At 38.2% G+C, this 20,240-nt stretch overlaps 1 protein-coding gene across 4 annotated transcripts in view; it reads left to right on the top strand.

Annotated features, from left to right (window-relative positions):
* The window catches only part of FARS2 (phenylalanyl-tRNA synthetase 2, mitochondrial), a 229,318-nt gene that overhangs the window by 122,423 nt on the left and 86,655 nt on the right, over positions 1-20,240 (top strand). For 3 of the 4 annotated variants that reach the window (XM_021534747.2, XM_031503943.2, XM_031503941.2), the window contains one exon: positions 11,443-11,603. In XM_021534747.2, the coding sequence (XP_021390422.1) occupies positions 11,443-11,603 (161 nt within the window). Of the gene's footprint in view, positions 1-11,442; positions 11,604-19,870; positions 20,001-20,240 lie in introns of all 4 variants that reach the window. The other variant, XM_031503942.2, reaches the window with a different exon arrangement.

Here is a 20,240-nt window from a genome sequence, read left to right as displayed (position 1 = left end):
CTTTAGGTGTCAGTGGCACACTACTTTACAAAATTAATTTCAGTGCATAACAAGAGATTAATTAGCAACTGTTAAAAGGGAACATTATCTAGAGAACTAGTGACTTTTTTAGTGAAAGGAATCTCTTTAATAAGAGCCCTTAAACTGCAGTTCTTCAAATGAGCAAGAGAAATTATTCTTCTTATATTCCAGAAAGAAAAGCAGACAAATAACCTTCTCTGATAATTCATTTAAATATTTTAACAGTGATTTAAAATGCTATCTAATCAAAGCAGTATCCTTTCATTTAGGTTGTATGCTTATCAGAATACTTTCATTCATATAGTCCACAAGGAAGACACAAAACTCACTGAGTGAAGGTTGGATCTTTCCCATTGAGCTGCTGTGATAGTGACACAGAGAACATACTTGGACACATCTCTCCATCCCTACTGAGACTGGAATGAGGTGATGTTTGGTGAGGAAGGAACTGCACTGAGGTCTGCATGTTTGGGTTTTTTTATGTTGGCTTCAGTGGGCTTCTGATTACATACTGCTGTAGTTTTGAGTCAGCTTCTAGTCAAAGTATATCTTTAGCCCACCTTATTTGCAGGTTTGTGTGCTCATTGAATGAAGGAGGAGGCAAAAAAAGGCAAAGAGGAAGTGTGTGTCTGTGTTCAGTAAATAGCACTGTATTTCTGAGAGGCTGGGCCTCTGGGTAAAGCAGGGCTCTGGTGGGGTGGAGGGTTTGGACGTGTTCACCCCCAGGGCTTTGTTTAGCTCTGGTTTCCTCTGCAGAGTTGCAGAGGCTCTCTGGTCCATGATTTGCTGTCAGTGAACTCATGCAATGTTCACCGTGGGGTGGATGTGGCTGAGTCAGGCTCTCTGCAGTTCAGTCCAGGGCTGTAAGAACCATTGGCACTTTCCCAGGACACAGGAGACTTGCTCCCTTGAAACTTTTGTGCTGTGTCCCAACAAGACAGAGAAATATTCATCACCCTACAGCATCCTGGGCAGAACAGTGCCAGGGGAGGTTAGGAGTGTTTAGAAAGCAAAGAAGATTGCTGAGTTTGCTTCTTCTCCTATGAAGGACCATTATCTGATTCAGTTTCCAGGATAATCATTCCTCTGTGGATGAATTTGAACTACTTTGGTAGAGGATACTACTCTAACAAGCGTATGCCTCACTAAAGTAGTAGTTGGAAAGCATGAAATGGGTGCCTTTAATGACAGCAGGAAAGAGCAGTCTGTGCCCTTGAATGCTGCTCTGCCATCTCTTCCTTCCCGAGGAAAAAAGTTCCTAGTTGAGTGTAGCAACATCTTTGAACTTAAATTTTTCACATGTGGCCACTCACTGTGAGCATGCTTTTTGCTGTCCCAGTGCCTGACTTGAGACCATGGGGTCTGATTTGCAGAAGTGTCAAGTGCTCACAGCAGCAGCTGTAGTAATAGGGAGCTGTACTTTGAACGCATTAAACCCCATGATGTCCTTGGTGCTCAGAAACATCAGGCCCCTGATATGTCAGATTGGGAGCAAAATTAATAGATGCTTTTGATCTTCAAGCACCCAAGTTCCAGCTTCAATACAGGAGGCACTAATACTTGCCCAACTTACAAAGACACACAGAAGAAGAAGGAAAAAAGAAGTCTAATATATTGGAAACATTTAAATATTGTGGAACCGAATGCTTCATTGGGAAGCTCATAAAAGCAAGAATGTGTCTTCAGGGCTTGGCTTGAGTATTGCTCAGTGCACGAAGCACTTTGGGTACGTGTTCAGCAATGCAACAAATGCAAGCAGGGACCATTTACTATTGTCTCTTCTCTGTGCTGAACAGAGCAAACTCTCGTGGAAAGATTGATACTTATTTGTCTCACTGCAGACAGCGTTGTAATGTATTGCTAAGATGAGAGCATTTTAGTGTTCCTCAGGCAACCTTAATTCTACTTTTTCAGAATATCTGAATGCTTCATTGAAACACCAAGTGTTGTATTAAGGCTCACTTTTGTGGGCCGTTTTATGGATGCTTTAAATTGAAAACTGAAAAATGGAAGTATTCTGTTGTATATCATCACATTCTTATGAGTCATCAGTGTAATATAATTACAAGTTTCGTAGAGCAATTCCATGTGTACATACTTCTATTTCATATACAAAATATTAGACAAAATTTAGAATTTATATGAACATAGTGTGAGAAACATGGGACATTTTTTTCAAATAGCTGTGAAAGATTGAGTGCTTTATGTGGCAGTCTTTGTCTTCTTTGAATCTTTTCTAAGGAAAATCCTTCCTTGTTCACTGGTAAATAAAGCTGGTCTGTTTAGTGCTGTTGGCCATTGTGTAATGGTGTAAACTGTTCTATAGAGTAGATATACCTACATGTATATGTATATATACCTAGGCAGAGGGAGTTGCAGGGTCATCCAGCAACCCATCCCTCGCTTGTGTATCTGTTCCTGTCATCTTTTACCTGCCTTGTCAACTGCCGGGCAAGAGTAATAAGAAACCTGTGCAAAAAACAGCTAATGTACTTCCACAAAGTATTTAAAGGACTTCAAGCAAAACCTTTTCTTCTGTCTTTTCCTAAGTTTTTCTTATATAGTTTAGGTGGGACTTTATGATGTTACATTTCTTTCATCTCCAATAGCTGGTAATATTGTATTGTGTGAAGCTCCTTCAACCACTTTATGCCAAATTTTAATGCAATTTATGTCACCTTTTAACAAAATCACTGTACTTCAGAGAAAAAAAGTACTGCTGCCAGAACTCATTAATTTTGTACAAATCTAAGTAAATGAAAAAGAGTTACCTTGAACTTTAAGGAACAATTACTTACCTTAAACATTTTTTGTCACCTATTTCATGTGGAGATGGTGGCTTAATTTTTAAGATAATCACTAATTTAAATGTTCTATTCATAAGCAAGAAAATCATCAAGGTCTGGCTGTAATTCTGTAATATTACTGATGAATAAGATGACTTGAAATAAAGTACATATGTTATAATTTATTTTTTTAAGTGGCTATAGATACTTTGTGCAGCTCAGGAAGAGACAGGGGAGTACTTGAAACATAATTTCCATTGCATTTGTGTCATGTGAGTACTGAAATGATGAAAGAAGTTGCTAGAAATGAGGAAACTAATTAAAAGAAATTTGAGAGAGAAACCTAAAAGAGATATTAACACAAGATGATTGCTCTGAGATGAAATATTTTTGTTCTTTTCCTTGTAATTATACAGTGATGCTAGTTTCATTGTAAAACTTGAAGCTGAAATGGATACATAGGGTCAAATTCATCTAATCTGATTTACATGTCTAAAAATTAAGTGCTTATTTCTGCATTTCTTATGACAGAGTGAATAATTATTTGTGGTATTCTCTCCCTGTTTGCAGTAGAACTGAAGGATCTGGTTTAGATCAGATACTTTGCAATGTGTAGTGGTTAAGTAGCCACAAGTGTTGCCCAGAATTATGCTGCTTCTCAGCATCTTCTTGCAGATAGCTCTGCATCTACTTGGAAGCCTCCCCAGATCCCAAGAGAATATATTAGTAGCTATCAAATTTTAAATGACCATGTGCAACTTCAAAACATGAACTGAGTAGGAGGGGAAACTCTTTTTGCCTTGAGTGAAACCCTTCAGTTTCTGCCCCAGAAGAGCTCTGGACATGGCAGTGCCATTGATCAGGTGTAGGATTAGGCACAGCTCAAGTCTTTTACCTGGTGATGCATTTCAAAGGAATGTTGCTTCACAGAAGTCAAGCAGTACACTACAAGCTGAAGAACCTAATTTGTAAGTTTAGGTTTTGCTCCATCTGAGTGCTCCTGGGACCATGAAGATGAGAGAGCAAACGGGAGATTTTAGGCACAGGAGGAAGAGCAGGTCATGGCTCACTATGTCTTTTTCTGGGGCTCAGAATTGAGTCTCCTGAGGTGTCTGTGCTATAGCTATATACTTTCCCTTTTTCCATGTCTGTGTACAAAATGTACCAGAAGACTAATTAAGCATCCATAGCTGTGTTACAGGTACAGATAAAGGTATTTGCAGGTGTTCAGGTTTGACAAATGCCAGCTGGAAACACTGAACTCAGGAGCAATATAGAGAGAAATGCAAGAGGGTCCTTTGTGACATTGACTTCAAATCTCATTTGCTAATATCTGAAATTACATGTTTAAATCACATCTATGTCTTTAATAGCATAAGACCTATTGGCAAAAAATAATTGGCCAGCAGCATGCAATGGTCAATTTTTTTTAAGATGGGGGATCAATGAGTAGGTGTGGGTTGGGAAGCCACCTTTGTGAGCAAAAGTATGAAATGTCCCTCAAGCTGTTATAGAGCTGATGGAGTAGTTCTCTAGTAAGAAGAAAACTGCAAGTAGTGCTTCTGAACAAAATTTTTTGATCCTGTGCTATGTGACAATACATTTAAATGCACCAAGACCTTTTATGTTGTGCTTTCTAAAAAATAAATAAATTGTATGTACTCAGAACCTTGTCACAGCTGATACAGAACACATGTAGTGGAATTCATTTGAGTTCATTGAAGTTGGACTATAAGTGCAACACTTCCTTATGAGATCTTTTCTCAGCTTTACCATCAGAATACTGAAGAACTATTGGCAGAAAGATTTTGAAATTCAATATTTTACATTTATTGTGTGTCTTATCAAATCATTCCGGAAAGAAGGGACTATTATCCCAACTCTAGTTATAAGGAAAGTGATGCCTAAGTGATCATAAGACTTTTCATTACTTTCTTCCAAAGAATGAGTTTGTGGCAGAGGAGCTAAATCGTAAACCTTATCTTTCTATTATTTTTATATATTATAAAGCCAAGGAAGCCCAGTCAAATAATTCAAGGCTTCTTTATGGTACATTCTATACAAAAAAAAAAAAAAAAAAAAAAAAAAGTGGTATCAGTCCCTGCCTGTGGAAGTTGAATTTATTGTGCAGTATCCAGCTTTCAGAGTAATCACGACAGTGTGCTGCTGTCAGCTGAACATATTTTTTAACATTTTTATATACATACAGGTGTTCTGGCTGTTCTGATTCTTGAACAGGAATATTGAACATGCTGAACAGTGTCCTGTGCTATGATAGATAACTGCTACCTCTGTATCTTTTGAGGATGTCTTAATCTTGTGAAGACTGTCCCACGTTGTGATGATCTTCCTGTTGTTGTTCTTTGTTCTGTCTGTTGTTCTGCAAGAAAAGGCCATTTTGTAAGACACTAAGCCATCAACATTGTTAAAATTTTAAGAAGAAAGTTGTAGCTGGGGCAGTGAATATATGTGAAGGGAATTTGTCCAGCTGTACTTATACCCTGAAAAAATTAGATTCATAATTGAATTTCTGAACTGTATTGTAAGCTTGGTTTTTCTCTCAAGTGGGAGCCCCTCATGTATTTCTTTATACCATTTATTTTTTCAAATCTCCATGGCCCCAGTGTCTAGGGAGATTTAACAGTATTAGAAGATATTAAAAGGCCCAAATCCTCAAAACCCAGCTTTTCCTGAATGAACAAAACATAAAGAAGAGAATTGGAGTTTGCTTTTACATACAAGGAACAAAAAGAGTAATACTGTAGCCTGCAGGCAGAGCCGAGGGGAAAAGAGCGAATGAGTCAATTAATTTTTTGCTCTATGACATAAATTAGGACAGCAAATTGCACTGCTATCCATTGAAAATGTTCAGCTTTGAGACAGGGGTAAGGAAAAAACCTCAAAAACTAAGCAAGCCATTTGTTCAGCTATGCAGGCTGAAATACAGAGAAAAAGAAAACCATATACCTTTAGAATATTTATAGTTAATGACTAATGTCTTGTATTGCTCTTGGGAGTTAAGTGGATACTTTATTGTACATAATTTGAAAGGTAGAATGTTATTGCAGTGTATGGTTATGAACTCAGAGAAAATATCCTAGGGTGTAAGTAAGATTCTGTTTAATGGTGGATTTGTCATTGATTATGTTGGGAATATTTAGGAGGGCTTGCAGGAATCAGAGAGATTTACTTGGGCAAAAGTAGGAAGATGGAAAGGAACAAGGAAGGAGGACTGAGGAATTCATAACTTCAGAAGCAGAAAGGTTAAAAAACTTGAAGTTAAAAGTATCAATTGGAGGTAGGAAAAAATAGGGAGAGCTCTTCCTTGTTGTTGCTTTGATTCACTCTTTCCTCTTCTTGCTAATCTAGTTTTCCTGTCTTCTTCTGCTCTGGTCATTAATTTCTCCCTATTATAAATATTTTCTTCCCAGCTACTTGACCTGTTGAAATATTGGTCAAATGGTAGAAAAAAAGTTAGTCACATATTAGAAGAAAGTAGAATCTGGTGGATGGCTTCCCTGGGTAGATTTTTTTATCAGGCTGTTGTTTTAGTATATACTTGGCTCTTTTGGTTATAGAACAAAAATAAATATACCTATTAAAACTTATTCAAAACCTTTAAAGTTCTTTTGCTTAGTTTTCAGAACAGAACAAATCAGTCTGACCCAGGAGACATAGCTGTAGTCTCAAAGTGACTTAGAAAATTATTATTGTTAGAAAATTATTCCACACATGAGATTTAGAAAGATAAGTTCTCGTTCCTCAGAATGGGCGTAATTGAATGCTTATTTCTTTTCTTGAGTTCTTGAAGAGTGGCTTTCTTAGCATGAATGCCAAGTCCTCATTTTAGGGTGTAATTTAAGCTGAGTTCCACACAGGAGCCTGAATGCATCAGTCTAATTGAGTTACAGGAGAACACTGTGATGGTTTAGATTTTTGCTTTCACTGGAGGGGAGTTCAGAGAAAACTTGAGTAAGCTTTTTGGCCTCAGTTGCTTAACATCCCAGCCACATGACCTTGCAGTTTGAGAAGCTCTTCTCTATTAGACTAATGCCTTAGTATTACTTTTTCTCCATGTAAAACTTTTTACTCCCAACATATGGGAGTTTTATGTGAAATAATTTAGGGAAATAATAAGGAAATAATTTAAAATGGCTTATTTTTAACAGAAGTAAACATGTTTACCTCATTACTGTGGCCATTATGTAGACTATGCGTTCCTAGTCTTTAGAAATAAGTAAATATTTATTTTGCTGAATCTGTTTTTCAAAGCCTGATTCATAAGCTGTCCATTAATCACATAGAACTCAAATCTGGGCCTTGGCATTTGTTTCCAGAATTCGTGGTGTTTTGTGTCAAGTCACATGTTCATGGTATCTATAATTTACTTTCTATACAGTTTAAAGCTGATTTGTTTTGTAAAACATGATGTGTAATCCATATGCCCTTGGGAATCTGTTCACCCGTCTTCCCACCAGTTTAGTTCTAGAACTGGCTCCATGGACAGTCATATTTTGGACTGAAAGAAGGAGATAAAATTCAGGTCTTTGCTTCTGGAACTCATCCCAGATTTCAGCTACTAATACTTTGGGTGTATTAATTGTTGTGCGTTTTGTGAACACCTTCTATGCAGGCTGCTGTGTATTCATGATTTTGCCTCAATCCAAGATCAAAATTTAATTTCTTTCACTTCTCAGTAACTGCTGAGTATGACAATTTGAAGACCCAATTTAGGGTCTGTTGAAAGGAAGAATTTTTTTACTGGCAGTTTTACAGAAGTAGCAAAAATTCTTAAATAAAAGCCGATATCTATATAAAAATACGTATGTCTGAAATGAAAACCAAAAAAGCTTTGTCAACCTGTTACTAATACTGTGTCGCAAATTATGTCTTAAAATTGTTGTACAGAGCAGAATGTCTTGCCTCACACTCCTTGAGAGGGTGAGTGTTTCTGTCTGGTTTTTTCTGAGGATTCAGGGCAATATAATCCATTAATTCCGGCAGGCCATTATTTATGCCTTAGTGAATGATTGGGAAAATTCCCATCCTGGCTGAGAAAATTTAACTTTCGTTTAACTTTGCTTTTTGGAGAATGGCTTGCTTGGTCTACATTACATGTAAGCTGATTCACCTGGGCTTGAAGCTGAAGTCCAGGATAAAGAGATATGACTTATCAAGGAGGATAAGGATTCTTGAGCTTCTCTGTAAGACAGAGCTGCAAAGGTGCAACTTTCTGACATTACATTTGGGCTGTCCTAGCTTCTAGTGTGGGAAGCCAGTCCAACTGTTTTATCCTTTCCTCCTCCATCTTTGGCTACCCGACAAGCAAAGCTTCCAGCAATTTTCTTCTGGTGGGGAGTCAAATATTTCATGTGAAGCAGCAGGAGCCTGGCAGTATAAAAACCTTTGATGGCCAGTTGGGGAAAGCTTGAGTGTCAGGAAAGCTTTATCTGTTGGGCTGTGTTATTTCAAGCAGTGATGCTATGATTGCCCCACCAGGTCCCTGGAATCTGATGCTTTGGCCAGGTCTCCTCAACAGAACCTCAGCTTGCTTTTTGCCATATTTAATGCTGTACTGTGTTCACTCTTCCTGTCTTGTTGACTCACATTCACTTGACTTCTTTGCATAATACTTGCCAAAATTTGGTGCATTTGAACATGTATCTGTATTGGGAAAGCTATCGGTTGCTCCCTCACTTATCAGGATGATTACTGGCTCATTTAATTTCTAAGTCACCTGATAATTTCCAGTCAGAAATATGTTTAGAAGCATGCATTAATCTTGTTGAGTCCCCCAAGGTAGTTGTTCAAATGACTTAAATGAATGCTGCATTGACTTGGAGCTTTACAAATAGAAAATTGGAGAAGAGGTCAGAGACAAAATAACTGAAGATTCAGAGTGCAGAGATTTGCTAGTGCTTGAGGAGGAATGTTAAAAATCTGAATTTTTCTTTTTCATTTTTTTTGTCTGAGTAGAAGTAATTCTTCATTGATACATCTTTCACTGAGGACATTTGAGAAGTTTGTGGTTTGAAGGCTGATAATTGTACAAGGATCATCCAAAAGACAAATTCAGTTTGGTGAATAGGTGTTTAATCATAGCGCAGATGACAATGTTCTGAGGTGCTAGGCAGATAACAGAGTTTCTTTGTCTGCTATGAGTAAAAACTTGTGATGTGTCCCAGTCCTTCTTAAAAAAAACCAACAAACCAAGCAAGAAAATCAGAACAGAAAAGAAGTTGCCGATATAATATCAAGATATTTATTGCAGAGTTCAAGTTCATAGGAAGTCAATGAGGGGAAAAGTGTTACAGTGAAAACCATTCTCATATCAAAATATTAAAAAAGCCCAAATTTTAAATGTAAAGCTCTGCTAACCAGAATATACACATGTTCTTATCTTCTGTCATATCTTTTTTTTTTCCTGTCTGATCTACCACTAATCATCACCAGGATGGGGAAAGAGGATCATCATCCCTATCATGTATACTTTATTGAACATCTGTGAATTAATAATGCTAATGATTAATCTGGCATCTTTAGGTTTCAGGTTTAATGCCTCTGTTGAGAGTAAGCAGTGACCATTCAGAACCCTCATGGATATTGCTCCTGGTGCTTTACTTTACATCTGGAGGAGGGGGTTGGTCTACAGAAATGCCCATATATACATGAAAATCTGGTACTTCTGGAATGAATAGGAGCTCTCTCACTGAGGCAGGAGTTGCTGATCTAGGAAAGGCAAGCTGGAAATTTGAAGAAGCAACATGATTGCAATGAATTATATTCCCTCTTTCACAGACATACAAATGTAATTACTTTAATATACTGATGTATGGAGAGAAGCAGTACTTTCAGCATGGAAGAGAAACAGTTTATGGTTTATGCTTTAAGCTCAAAATCCCCCCCAAATACAAATTTCAGTATATTGTTTGTAGTCACTCTGCTTTCTCTAAAAATCAGCAGAAGCAAGTTGTGCAGTTCTTCATGTAATGTAGCATGGATTGTAGGCTTCCAGAGCCAGATTAGCTCATAGCCTGCTGGTTGGTCTAAGCACTGTTTTGAGCATCTCTGCCATGAGGTACCTTTTGAGTTCACAACTGGTCCTCTATTTCCTAGGACTTCCACAGTTCAGTTGATGAACTGTCTGCTTTCAAATGTCAGAAAGTGCAAAATCTTGTCCTTGAGCAGATGAGAAGGAACAGGCAGAATATCCTGACTCCTCTATGAAGTACTCTTACAAGTTGATGTAACTCCTGTGGGAGCGCAGAACTGCTAACGCAGCAGGTGAGACACAGCCTCTGCTGAGGACTTGATATTCCAGAAAAATAGGCAAGTTCAGGTGAATTAATGGAATTGAAGTTGTTAGTGTGTCTCTTTCCCCAAGCCTGGTATGCCTCCCTCTATTTGAGCAGAATTCAGGCCTGTTTAGTCTCAGCATTGATCACAACAGGATATCTCAGTGTGTCTGTCATCAATGCCCAAATAACGGGAGCTGTTTCCTTTCTGGTAGCAGAGACAAGGGTCAGAAAGGAGACTTGTGCTTCCAGCCTCCTGCATGAAGATGGGAAAGCTGTTGAGTTCAAAGTTTCCAAAAAATTAGTTTAAATTTATGCTGGAGAGGCTGCTGTGGACCTGGTGCATAGTTGTGAGATGTGCAGTGATGTTGTGTGACTCATGAGCTCACTGCAAGTGCTGGTGGTCTGAAGTCAAGTCTGCTGCACATGCACACATCCTTTCAGCATGTGTGTTTGTTTAGGCATTTGTTTAAGTTTTTAAAAGCTCTGAGCCTTTGCCAAGGCTTCTGGGCTCGCAGCTTATTTCAAAATCAGAAGGCTGATGGCTAAACATAGACTTAGTTTCTTGTGTTGAAAAGATCCCTGTTTGCATGAATCAGTGCTCCGGCCCTATAAATGAAGGAAGGCATGAATATTTACTTTCCTGACAGAAATGTTGCATCATTAATATCTGTTTTTCTCTATTAAATATTCTTGTCCTTTTATATTTAGTGCTGAATAAAAGAGACTTGTTAATGTGAGAGCAGTGACTTTTCCCAGGAACAGCAGCTCAGGATTTCCCTGGTTGGAGGTGTGATGCTAATGCAACGGTGCCTCATATCCCATTGCTCTGTTTCTTCCAAAAGCCTCAAAAGAGGCAATTATGTTCTTTTGAAATGTTGGTAATGATGTTAATGCTCTGTAGGCTTGACTTGGTCGGTCAGACCAAGGAAAATACTTTGAACAGTGAATTCATGTTTATGTGTCTTATGAAACACAGCAGAGTCAAGTGAGGTAGTGCTCAGCTCTAAGCATAGTGAAGGGTAGTGATGTAGAGTATTAGGCAGTATTTCTCAAGCCTGTCTGAAACTTTGGACACAAATTGTCAGGGCTGTGGCTTTGTTTTATAGCCATTTTTGGTTCCTGGGCTTAGTGATGTGCTCAGCCTTGCAGCAGTTTTTTATTTAAGTAGGATCTGTCCTGTAGCCTTTAGATCATTCATTTGGCAGTTACTTGTAAGATTTTCTGGTTTGCCCTTTCACCTTTTTTCTTTATTCCCTCTTAATAAATAGGTGAATGTTATATCAGTAATTTGCCATGTTGTGAACTTAAGATTTGAATTTTTATCTTGTGTGTTGCAGCTGGTGCTCAGGATAAAATTGGCTGGGCATTTGGCTTGGGTTTGGAGAGGCTGGCCATGATCCTGTACGATATCCCTGACATCCGACTGTTCTGGAGTGAAGATGAACGCTTCTTGAAACAATTTATTGGGCCTCACATTTGGCAAAAAATAAAGTTCCAGGTAAAATAACATATATATGATAATAATTTGCTGTAATGTATATACATCCCTAGTGAATATTACATTATTAAAATTCTGTGTCATTAAAAGATTAGGTTTTAAAGCAACAGCTTTACAGCTATCATGATTCTCTGATGTACTGCTGTAAAATCCAGCTTTTGATAATAACATTTTTTCCAAACAGATAATGTTGCAAGTTCCTGCTGATACCCAGTCAACATCCCTGTTTTGAGTAATGCTTAAGCACATATTTAACTTTTAAATATATCCATAATAGGGATTGATTTAGGCCTGTAGTTTGGATTTGTTATTGTTTAGTTATGTCCTTGAGTTGAGTCCATGATTCTGTTTCATTATGAATATTTGTTTGATGCAAAGCATTCAAAGGTCATAACATATTCTCAATATTTCCCATTGTTTTCACTCTACAATCATTGATGTCAATGTGAGTTGCAATGTTAACCTTTGGCAAATTCTTTGCCATCTTCATTGTCAGCTCCTTTCTCCTGGCATTGCAGGGGAGAAGAGTGCAGGCCCTCCTTGTATTTGTTTTGTAATTCTGCCGTGGTGATTTTTGTAGTTAGCAACCTCATCTTGCTTTTTGTACTTACAAAGCAACCAGGCATGACTGGATTGAGTGGAAATGCTACTTCCATAATACTCTTCAGCAGGAGCACAGGGAGGTTCAAGTCAGGTGGTGTCAGCTGGTCTTTGGGTTGAGCTACATACATGCTTGACAAAGTCTGAAATGCTAAAGCAGTAAAATAATTTGTGCAGATGCCTTTTACCATTTAGTTTGGTTTCTTTGTGTACAGCTTGATTTTTTTTTTTAAGAATTGTAGTTATTAAAGGGGAAATCAACAGTGATAGATGACATTTGAGGAGTCTCCACATCAGTAGCAGCATCCATCCATTTGTTTTTTACTTCATGGCAATTCTCACATATCTTGTTTAGTAGCATCAAAATACAATGGGGGATAGTTTTGGCTTTTTTGGTTTGGGTAGGGACTTGGGGAATTTGGTTGGTTGGGGTTTTTTTATTTGTTTGTTTGGTAATAATGGGCATTAGTGTATTCAGCTTGTAGTTAGTTATCTTACAGAAAGACAGGTTTTTGCCACTGTTCCTGAAGGTGTGTCTGCTTGTAGGTTTCCTTGATCTCCTAGAGAATGCTTGTTGTTCATTTCAATAAAAAATGCTCAAGTCTCCTTTTCAGCCCCCATTTTTCTGATTGGCTTTGCTCCTGACCTCGTGGCTTGGTTTATAGATTGCAATCTGTTGGAGCTAAGATGAGATTTCTTGCTTGCTCTAAAACTGTGGATCCAGGCTTCCAACTGATATTAGTGGTAGATTGGGCTTTTGGGGAAAGGCCCAGATTGTTGGAATGCTGTGGACTGATGTTGAAGGTGAGTCAAAGAGAGGGGCTGGGTGTCTGACTTCTCTAAGTTGTATGTAGTTTTCATGTTCAGTTAGGTAAGTCAGGTGTAGTGAAGCAATCTGAAGAGGACGAAGGCACAGGTTACTGTAGATAAACTCAGAGTAAAGTACATCATTTCTAGGAAGCTAAATGTGATTTTTTTTTTTTAATTGGTGCTCTTTGGTAGCCTTAGTTTTGGTTCTTTCTCTCTTCTAGAAAAGGGTATGGCCAATGTTTTAGAAACAGATTTTTTTCTCTGATATCAAGTACTGCTTAGGGACTTTTTAATTATTATTTGTTTTATTCTTTTTTCTTCTTTTTTTTTTTCATTTTTCCCCCTTTCCCTTTTAATACATACATACCTACTAGACTTGGATGTTTCATCTTCAGTTTTGTTAATTCTCCCCAACTCTTAGTTTACATTTTTCAATTCTGTATCTGAATCTAAGAGAATAGAGACAAGCTTGGATTTTTGTTTGAAAGCAAGTCTATATCCAGCTTTCATCTGGTATCTTACATTGAGTTTTTTCAAGGTCCGTGCTGTACATACTTCTAGTCCATACTGGCATTGCTTTTTAAAGGGTTAATGACCCTTCAAATGAAAATACTATGAAATACTCTTCAGTTCTACCATAAGATCTCAATTTTTTTCTTCTGTTCTGTGTTATTTATCAGGTATGCTGTAAAACCAAATTAGCAGACCTTCTGTTCCTGTCTGCTTGCTAAAGAGTCATAATTAATGAATCACATGGTTTATTCATATGACATTTGAAAGAAAACTTTTACCCTGTCTTCCAGTGTGGATGTTGTAAGAAGTCTCAATGGATGTTTTAAAAGTGTCAGATTTTCTGCATGCAAGGCCATGCAGTACTTTTCAGCCTGACTTAACTGAACAAAGGGTTTTGAGAGCCTTTCATGACAGAAATTGAATCCTGTGGCTCAGAAAGTCCAGGTAAATGTCCATCCTTTATGTGATTAACTGAGAGAGACCGCTCAACCTTTGGGTGCTCCCCCAAATCCTTATAATCAGAATATGATCCACCAACATAAATATTTTTCTTTCTCTTCTTTAAAATGTTCTTCAAATACATGAAGTCCACACGACATAGCAGTAACCCTTAGCTGGGCTAAATATACTCTTGTTCCAAAACTGCATTTAATTGGAGCATTTTCTTGGGACTTAGGGTATATGTCTTGTGCATTTTAATAGCCTGGATGTGTCAGACTTTTCCCTTTGTCATCAGTTGCTCAGTACATGTGTGCAGGCTTCAGTAGGTCAAAAAGTTCTGGCAAAAGCTGACAGTGCTTGTACCACTGTGGCTGCTCAGCACAGCAGTGTTGGAGTGCTGCTCCCCACAGATCAGATTATTGCCTGGATTTGGATTAGCAAATCACTTCAGCTCTAATTTGACACAAGTGACAGCAGTGTGGGGATCAGGGTCTGGTAACTTGCTTTCAATTGTTTGTATAGGGCTTTTGCTCAGGTTGTGGAATGAAAGGCTGAGGATGGGCAGGGCAGGAAGCACCAAGAACCTGCAAGGCACAATGTAATAAAACAAACAGCTCAGTTCCGATCTGTTCTGCTGTGTTATGTCTCTGTTTGCCCTGAGCACAGTTCCATGTAATTGCTTTCTGGTTTATGCTGAGCCAGCATTCTTACAAAAAAAAAAAAATAAATGGACTGACAACTCTCAAGGAAAGGTACAAAAATGAAGAGAAGGTACATTTAGAGAAGGAAGGCACTCACAGTTCAGATGTAGTGTGGTGAGCCCAGAGGTTTGGATTAAGAAGAAAGGTCTCTGGCAGCAGGGTGGATCCTGGAGCCTCTATAATATTGCTATCAAGGCAAGCAAGTGCCACATCCTGTCAAGTGACTCCTGGTAGGTTCTCCCTTCACAAAGTCACTTTCATTTGATGCTGCCAGTGTCTCTGGTTGCTGTTGTTTTAAATAGTTATTTATTTTGATTGCTGAGGAGCCCTGTGGCCTGCACTGAGGTCCAGCAGAAGCATGATTATGGCTGTTTTGGCACTGGTACAGAAGGAAACTGGATCGGATTTCTAGCAAAAGTAGACTTCCTCTGTGAGTTTATGGGAATTACAGTCTTCTGGATTTCCTAATTTCTACATTATCTGTAACATTCTTCAATATCTGCAATAAGCCTAGCATCACCTGTTTTTTATCACCCCTTCCATCATCTCCAGCAGCTGGTCATTCCTAGTGTCTGTTGGCACATGCAGTCTCTTAAAATTCAATTCCTTTATAATTACCTGGTAGCTTCAAAACTCGAAATAATAGACTTTCTAAGCAGGGTCATTTTAATGGCTCCAGAAGAGAAAAAGCTCCTGGAGCAGCACTGCTGGAGACCTGATGGGATAGTAGCCTTCTGAAAGTGGGGTGAGGAGACTTGACAAACAACTTGAACTGACACTGTTCACCTCCTGCACAGCTGTACCCAGAATAGTGTATGTGGCCCTAATCCAGGACACTCATTCTGCTTTGAAAATTGAACAACTGAGGATAACAAAGATGAGGAAATGTACATAATCAAAAAGATGTAGTTGTGTGGAAAGAAGCGATACATTATACTGGAAAGGAAATCAAAGCAGGCTCCTCTCCCTCCTGTGCAAGATAGCAATGCTGTAATGACAAAGGATTTACACAATAGCCCAGTTTGCACTGTTTGCTGTGTATGTGAGCCCTCATGTTCACACCAATAGACAGTGCAACTTTTCTGCCTTACTGTGCACTTCTCAGTTTTCAGGGACAGTAATCATCCCTGTGCATCTTTCCTGTGCACAAGCCTGATGGTTGCTGGGAGACACAGAGCTTGTTCTGAAGCTTTAGAAGATGCTGAAAATAAAATGCACTGTCAAGTGTAAGGGGAAACTCCAGCAAATTAAACCATCCTAGTCTATATCCTTTATTCCATGCTTGAGAGGGAAAGCATCTAGACTATATACCATCCATTTCAACCAGTTTGATCTTATTGCATTCACTGCACAGGGTGGGTCTGTCTGATCCATCGTTAGTATGCTACTCCATATAATTTATATTTATCTTCTTAGTTTATTATTAGTGTTATTTTCAAATAAAAATTAAATTGATTCCCTGGTTGCTGCATTTTCAGATATTTTTCATCAAGATTAGGTGACTCCATGCTAAAATGGTTATTCATTTATTATGTTTATTTTCTAATAGTGCATCTATTAAAGCCAAATATGCAACCATTAGTAAGTAAATTTAACTTGGATGTTTGAACAAATAAGGTATAGCTTCAACTGTAACTTATTGTATAAATAGTTTTAATGTAATTGAAGATATATAATGTGTGTGTCTGCATGTGGAGGTACAATAGAGAATAGATGATGATGTTGTAGCATAAACATTTTATTGGCATGATTTGGGGAAGGTTGAATATCTAAGAGTGACTTACATAGATCATCTTAAGAAAAGGTCAATAAAATCTTACAGTGCTTTATATCATCTCAGGTTTGTCCGTGTGCTCTGCAGAACACCATGAAACTCCTTTTTTATTGTAGGATGTGCATGGAAAGTGAGCAAAAATACCTTCTTCATTGCAGAGATACTGCACTAAGCTGCACGATTGGGTTAGAAATCACTTGATCATCAAGTCTTCTCATCAGGATGTTCTATCTTGTATCATTTGTAGGTAGTGCTGGTATTGAAGCTCTGGAAACCTGAGCCCTCTGGCCCCAGTCAGGCAAAGTACTGAAGCACATGCTGAGCTTTAAACTTGCAAGCAGTCCTATTTAAATGAATGCAGTAGTTCCTATGCTCAGTCAAACATAACCCAAATGCCTATATAGCTTCAGGTCAGAGATCTCCACATTTCCTGGGATCCAACTGAGAGTGATCAGCACCTTGCAGGGCTGAAGCAGTGGAAACTATCAAAATGCTTGTTATAAGCAAGAATAGTGTAATCTGACAAACCACAAACTCAATTTGCAGACTCTTTGTTCTAAGCCAGTCTTACTGATCAATGCTTGGGTAAAAAAAGTCAACAAGCAAATCTCTGGAGAGTAAACAGCACTTGAATTCCCATTCTCAACCAAAGAAAATTAGCTGAAAACACAGTAAGGAAAGAAGAAAGTAGGGGCTCAGAATGAGTAAATAGGATGGACAGTCACATGGGACTGAATACAAAGCACTGATAAACTCATATTAGACAAAGTGAAAATAACATAGAAGAGAGAAGTGCTGTACTTTGAGCATTGGAGGCAGTATGAAAAAGTCTGGTTTAAAGTTAAGTTTAAGCAGATTGGGAGGAATGGGATTAAAAGGGAAGAAAGACACAGGAAAGGAGAGTAGGTTTATGGCAAAAACTGTTGAGGCTGATGCAGAAGTCTTTTTCTAGATAATCAGAAAGTTTTCATAGGTTTCGTACTGTATACATCTACTTCTGATCTCCTTTTGAAAGATCAAGAAGTATGAGAGACCACAAAAATTATGACCACTAGCCATCAAAGCAAGTCTTTAAAGTACTATCATCAGTTTTGAGATAAGTGTGGGGGACTTCCAAGTCTTCTTCTGGATTTGTGAAACACTTAGTGTGTCAGAACCTCAGCCCATGACAAAGGTTATACTGAGATGATATTCGCAGAATCACAGAATATCCTGAGCCAGAAGGGACCCACAAGGATCATCACAGTCCAGCTCCTGGCCCTCCACAGGGCCACCCAAGAATTACACCATGTAATTCTTGTAATATACTGAAACTCTTGGTAAAAATAAGCACTGACAAGGGATGTGATTCCCAACAATCTAGCTGCTGCCCTCTGAACTAATACCAATGATGCAGATTTTCTCAAATACCCTATTTCCATCCCTCCACCCACCTACTGCAGTCTAGTCTCACTGATAGTCTCCCATTGAACCTGAACAAATCAGCAATAGTTTAATTCCTCTCTGCTTGTACTTTTTTAAGTAAATAAAATGAATAAATAAAAAATGTCAATAGCCCTTTCTGCCTAGATTACTTAGTGGTGTTTATCTTATGTACTATGTTGTCTGCTGAAGTACCAAAGGGCAAAGTAAATCCATTTAATCCATTTAGCAGCCATCTTGGTAATAGTTGGATGTACAGACAAGCTTATGACATTCATTAGCAAAAACACCACTCTCTTACACTTATGTTCCTTGAAAATACTTTAAGTATTTCTATGTTATTTTCACAGTCTTAGTTGAAAACTCTCCTGTTTGCCGCTGTTAACTTGTTCATCCCAATAGCACATTTAGTTTAGATTTAGCTGGTGGTAACTTGAAGCACAATAGCCGATTTGAACTGTTCTTTTTTTTATGTTAAGAAGTTTTCTGCCTTGTACATAACTGTAACAGCTGGAATTTGTTTTGAGTAGGTGGAGTATGTGTGTATATATATGTTTAGAGAGCAAAAATATTTTATCTTTACTTTCAGTTGTCTATGCTAACACACACTTTAATCGCCAATAAATTTTTAATATCATGGCAGGTAATTCCAAAACCTAGATGTAATTATGTGTTTTCTATAGATTTTCAGTTATGTGGGAGGTCCAGGGCTTTACTAATAAACCTAGCAAGTGCCACAGGGGATTTTGGAGTGGGATACCAGTGTATCCACCTGGCAGATGTCCTCTCTTTTGACTGCAGGTCCAGAGACAACAGTTGAGACTTTTCTTCATTTGAAGGATTTTGGTGGGTTTGGGCTGTTTGTTATCACTCCTCCCCAGAGCCTTGTTTCTCACAATGTTAGGATGAAAAGCATAGTTTTTTTTTTTTTTTTGTTTCCCAAGTGCTCATGTTCCCATGTGCTGTTCTGCTTTGCAGCTCCACATGTACTGCAGAAGCTTCTTTTTGGCTACACTGTGAGATGAATCAGGGAGCTTTTTCCTCAGCAGTTCCTTAAAGCTGTATCAGTTCCCTGATCCACTTGCAGTGTTGCTTCATGCCATCAGCACAACTGATGAGACAGCACTTTTGTTTTTGGAGGCAGTATAGAAGGTGAGAGGTGAATATACCCAGCAGGTGTGTCTTCAGTACTAGTGAAAGACATTCCCAGCAACTGAGAACAGACTTCCTTCCAATTTGTTTTTAAACAAAAAGAAGCTACTATATCCTTGACTGAATTTTGTCTGCACCACTTCTATGTGATGTAGATAAATGATTTTGCAGTTATGAATGCTGCTGCACTGTCATTAGAACCATTTTACTGCTGTCTTTTTTTTCCTAGGCAGGAGCCAATGCACCCTAGTCAAAGTACACCTGATACTATCTAAATTGTTACTTAGCAAAAACTGCAATAAGCTTCAAAAAGCATATAATACAGTGGTTTGCTCTGATCTCTAAACCTCATGTATTTGCAATTTGACTGGCTGAGGCTCTTTGAAACAAATAGCTCACAAATGAGTAATTCTGCTGCTGAATATATCAACTGATCTTTATTGCCTCCCAAATGATGAAGTATAATGGTTACACAAACTGCTTAAATAAGCCATGGAGCAATTTCCAGCAGTGATATATATGCTGAAACCCACATTAAATTAATATTAGGTGAAGGAGTAAACCTGGAAATCTGAAGTAACAATAGATTTTGCATAGGTTGCATGAAGCTATGAGAACCAGCTGCTAGTGGTTTTGACAGGAGGCCACATATGTTTATTGTCTACAAAAGTATGTAGCTAGTCAGGAGGGTAACCCTTACACATTTCCAATGGTTTTCCAGTATTGGTTTAATTTATATTGTGAGTAATAGAATTCTGGTTAGGAGGATGGCACAGAAAATGTCTTGATTTGTTTTTGGCCCTGACCTGAGAAGTGACTCAATAATTCTGTTTTCCTTGCTGTTTCAATCGTAGCTGTCTTGTACCTCCTGCCTTGGCATCTCTTCACCAAACTACCTTAGGGTGGAAAGTTCTTCAGGACAGGAATTAGCATTTTGTGCTGTGTCTACCTAATGGGACCCTGGTTTCTGGCTGGCAGTCCTAGGTAATTACCACAATCTAAATATGTGCATGCCTGTAGCAGGGTTAAATACATCATTGTGAGTATACATTATGCATCTGATGTAAGAATAAATTATTGTTTAAAATGTGTCCAAGCACACTGTGTATGTGTCTTCAGAGATACAGGTATGTGCTGGTGTGCACATACAACCAGAGAAATATAAAGGGAAAAAAAAAAAGAAATCTCAAAACTATTAGGAAATAAGCTCTTATTCATTTTCCC

Source organism: Lonchura striata, chromosome 1 (assembly GCF_046129695.1).
Source record: "Lonchura striata isolate bLonStr1 chromosome 1, bLonStr1.mat, whole genome shotgun sequence".
Lineage (NCBI taxonomy): Eukaryota > Metazoa > Chordata > Aves > Passeriformes > Estrildidae > Lonchura > Lonchura striata.
The sequence above is the reverse complement of the archived record's forward strand: the minus strand, read 5'-3'. Positions and strand labels throughout refer to the sequence as shown.